The 3453-nt window shown below is 41.8% G+C and overlaps 1 protein-coding gene across 1 annotated transcript; it reads left to right on the top strand.

Moving 5' to 3' along the window:
• The first annotated feature begins 346 nt into the window (after positions 1 to 346).
• LOC116850356 lies at positions 347 to 2571 on the top strand. The gene is made up of 3 exons (XM_032828561.1): positions 347 to 447; positions 1991 to 2175; positions 2279 to 2571. The coding sequence occupies exons 1-3, from the start codon at positions 347 to 349 to the stop codon at positions 2569 to 2571; spliced, it is 579 nt and encodes a 192-aa protein (XP_032684452.1).
• Positions 2572 to 3453: the final 882 nt, after the last annotated feature.

The raw sequence follows: 3453 nt of genomic DNA, 5'->3' as shown, positions 1-3453 counted from the left end.
AAAAAATAGGGGATGCCGTTTAAAAAAATTGAGGTGACTTTCATGTGACTTTCAAATAATTCTTCAAGGTCAAGGCAATGGTAATGGTACCATCTTATGGTCCCCTCGAAACCAAACAACTTTTGTCTGAAAAATTTTTCTCTCCCGTGCTTGGTTTTCGACAAATTCGACTGGATGGATTAAAATGGTCCACCCTGTATATATATATATATATATATATATATATATATATATAGAGAGAGAGAGAGAGAGAGAGAGAGAGAGAGAGAGAGAATATAAATTAAGTGTAGTTATAATAATGATTTAATAATATTATTATTTTATATATAGGAATATGGAAAAGAAAATGGCAATTAGTATGCTAATGGTGAGTGAAATGCGTAGTACTACAGAGAGCTCAAGTTCCAGTGAAACGGATTGGAATAGTAGTATTTCTTTGGGGATGTGGTGGCGGTTGCCTCTTTTATATGGCGTGATCGGTCGCTCGCGGGGAGGGTGAAGTGACACTCGCTGTTTCTTTTAACTTTCAAATAACAAGTAACATTTATTCTATGTGGGTTACATGTGTGGGTGTGTGAGAGTTATGTGGGGGTGTCTGGGAATTGTTCCCGCCGTCTTAGGGCTCATCGAGCCGCCGCGTTTAGTCCCTTGCCATGGGGGCGACGCGTCCTTCTTCGCTGGGGACCACCAGAAACCGGCGTCCGATTCTCTTTCCCTGCGTGCCCGTTCGTGCGACCTGGTGAGACCGGTCGTAGAGCCTGGTTGTCGCCGCGAGCTAGAGGAACTGCTGCAGGTCGAGTTAACTCCCGCCGCGAGAGCCAGATGTGGTGGAGCTTCCACGGCGTGGGGATGAAGACGTTGGTCGCCGCAGACGCTGAGGGAGGTTATGAACGCCTCTTCGGCGTCGGTGGCCTCGTTGCCGCTTATCCAGCGGACACGCTTTTCAGCGCGAGGTATCGCTTATTCAGCCAGCGCACTTTGCAGCGCAAGGTTTCGCTTATTCAGCGAATGCACTTTGCAGCGCGAGGTTTCGCTTATTCAGCGAACGCACTTTGCAGAGCGAGGTATCGCTTGTTCAGCGAACGCACTTTGCAGCGCGAGGTATCGCTTGTTCAGCGAACGCACTTTGCAGCGCGAGGTATCGCTTGTTCAGCGAACGCACTTTGCAGCGCGAGGTATCGCTTGTTCAGCGAACGCACTTTGCAGCGCGAGGTATCGCTTGTTCAGCGAACGCACTTTGCAGCGCGAGGTATCGCTTGTTCAGCGAACGCACTTTGCAGCGCGAGGTATCGCTTGTTCAGCGAACGCACTTTGCAGCGCGAGGTATCGCTTGTTCAGCGAACGCACTTTGCAGCGCGAGGTATCGCTTGTTCAGCGAACGCACTTTGCAGCGCGAGGTATCGCTTGTTCAGCGAACGCACTTTGCAGCGCGAGGTATCGCTTGTTCAGCGAACGCACTTTGCAGCGCGAGGTATCGCTTGTTCAGCGAACGCACTTTGCAGCACGATGTATCGCTTCTTCAGCGAGCGCACTTTTCAGCGCGATGTATCGCTTATTCAGCGAGTGCACTTTTTAGCGCGATGTATCGCTTATTCAGCGAGCGCACTTTTTAGCGCGACGTATCGCTTATTCAGCGAGCGCACTTTTCAGCGCGATGTATCGCTTCTTCAGCGAGCGCACTTTTCAGCGCGAGGGGTAGTGCCTCCAGGTGCTGTTGGTATAGCTGTCGGTACTATGGCTGTTACTAAAAGTCGCCTATATTGACCAGTGCAGCGGAGTGCGAGTGTGTCCGACCACCCGCTGGGTCTGACTTTTATTGTCTCTTAATTGAGATTTCCTCGCGAGAAAACCCCCCCGCGAATGCGCCACCGAACGGCGTTGCGCGGAGGCTCTCGTGGTTGTGCGGCAGCTCGGCGAGCGGCGGCGGCTCGGCTAGCGGCGCCGCGCTTGTGTGTGCGGATCTATATCGATCCGCCACAATTTCTATTAGCAATACATCTTCAAGTAGTGAAGAAAATGATAGTTATTTAATGTTATTTCCTTTATTAAAATATTTAACTAATGGACGTAAGAGACATCGAGTGGAACATTACCTTAATATTGTGGATAGCTGGACAGATTTGGAATTTAAGGAGCATTTGCGAGTTAAGCGTATCACTGCAAATCAATTAATAGGTAATATTTATTTTTATTTTAAATTTTATTTTAAAAAATTATATAATGTTGTTAACATGGTTTTATAATATTTAATACCTATAGTTCTTTATCATATTTTTAGATGAATTACAAGAAAGTGGGTTTATTCCCACGCATTTATTTAGAGTAAAACCAATTGAAGTAAAACTCAGTTTTCTTATATTTTTGTGGCACTTAGCAAACACAGAACCTTTGCGGACAATATCAGATAGATTTGACGTTTCAATTTCATCTGTTTTTCGAATAATTTGTCGAGTTACAGTTTGGATTTTGACAAAATTAGATAATGTTATCAAATGGCCTCAAGGACAAATAGCCTCAAGGTTGTATATGTTTGTCATGAATTTGAAACTAATAGAGGCATGCGAAATATAATAGGAGCAATTGATTCCACTCATATTAGAATAGAAAAACCTAATATCGAAAATGTAAAAGACTATTGTAGCCGCAAAAAATATTTCTCTGTAAATCTGCAAGCTGTTGTAGATGCGAGTATGAAATTCACAAATATATACTGTGGTCAACCTGGTTCTCTCCATGACGCACGAGTGTTGAGAAAATCTGCATTATACAATGTAGCTAATGAACATAAAGAAGAAATGTTTCCAAATGACACGTTTATAATCGGAGACTCTGCATATCCATCATTGCAGTGGCTTGTTCCTCCTTTTCGTGATAATGGTCACCTTACTGCTCAACAGACCGAATTTAATTTCATACATTTTTCTTCACGAATTGTTATAGAAAGAGCATTTGGTTATCTCAAAGAATGTTTCCGACGGATTAAATTTTTTACAGAATATCGTGACATGTCATTCATTACAAAAACTATTGTAGCTGCATATATTTTGCATAATTTGTGTATAGATTACAATGACAAGAATGACAATGATTATAATGTAGAAATGGAGGAATTGGATGTAAATATTAATAATAATCTTAACGAGAATATTAATTGGGGAGACCAGGTAGGTCGAAGAATGCAAGTATTCAGGGAAATATTTACTCAGGAATAAATAATGTACATTTGGTAATCCAGTATCATGAATATATTTGTTACAAATTAACATAGAATAGTAGACAATAATAAAAAAACATAGGAAGTAAAAAATAATAGTACTAACTTTGAGATAACAAACCGATAGCTACACTACCAATAGAAACACAAAATAAATGAACACTTGTTTTTTGAATATGCAATTATTAATTATAATTACATATAACTGTATATGGAATACATTAATACCCATTAAATAA

The sequence above is a fragment of the Odontomachus brunneus genome, unplaced genomic scaffold (genome assembly GCF_010583005.1).
Source record: "Odontomachus brunneus isolate Ranch 3 - 2012 unplaced genomic scaffold, Obru_v1 Obru_scaffold_143, whole genome shotgun sequence".
Classification (NCBI taxonomy): Eukaryota; Metazoa; Arthropoda; class Insecta; order Hymenoptera; family Formicidae; genus Odontomachus; species Odontomachus brunneus.
This window is presented reverse-complemented; position numbering and strand designations above follow the sequence as displayed.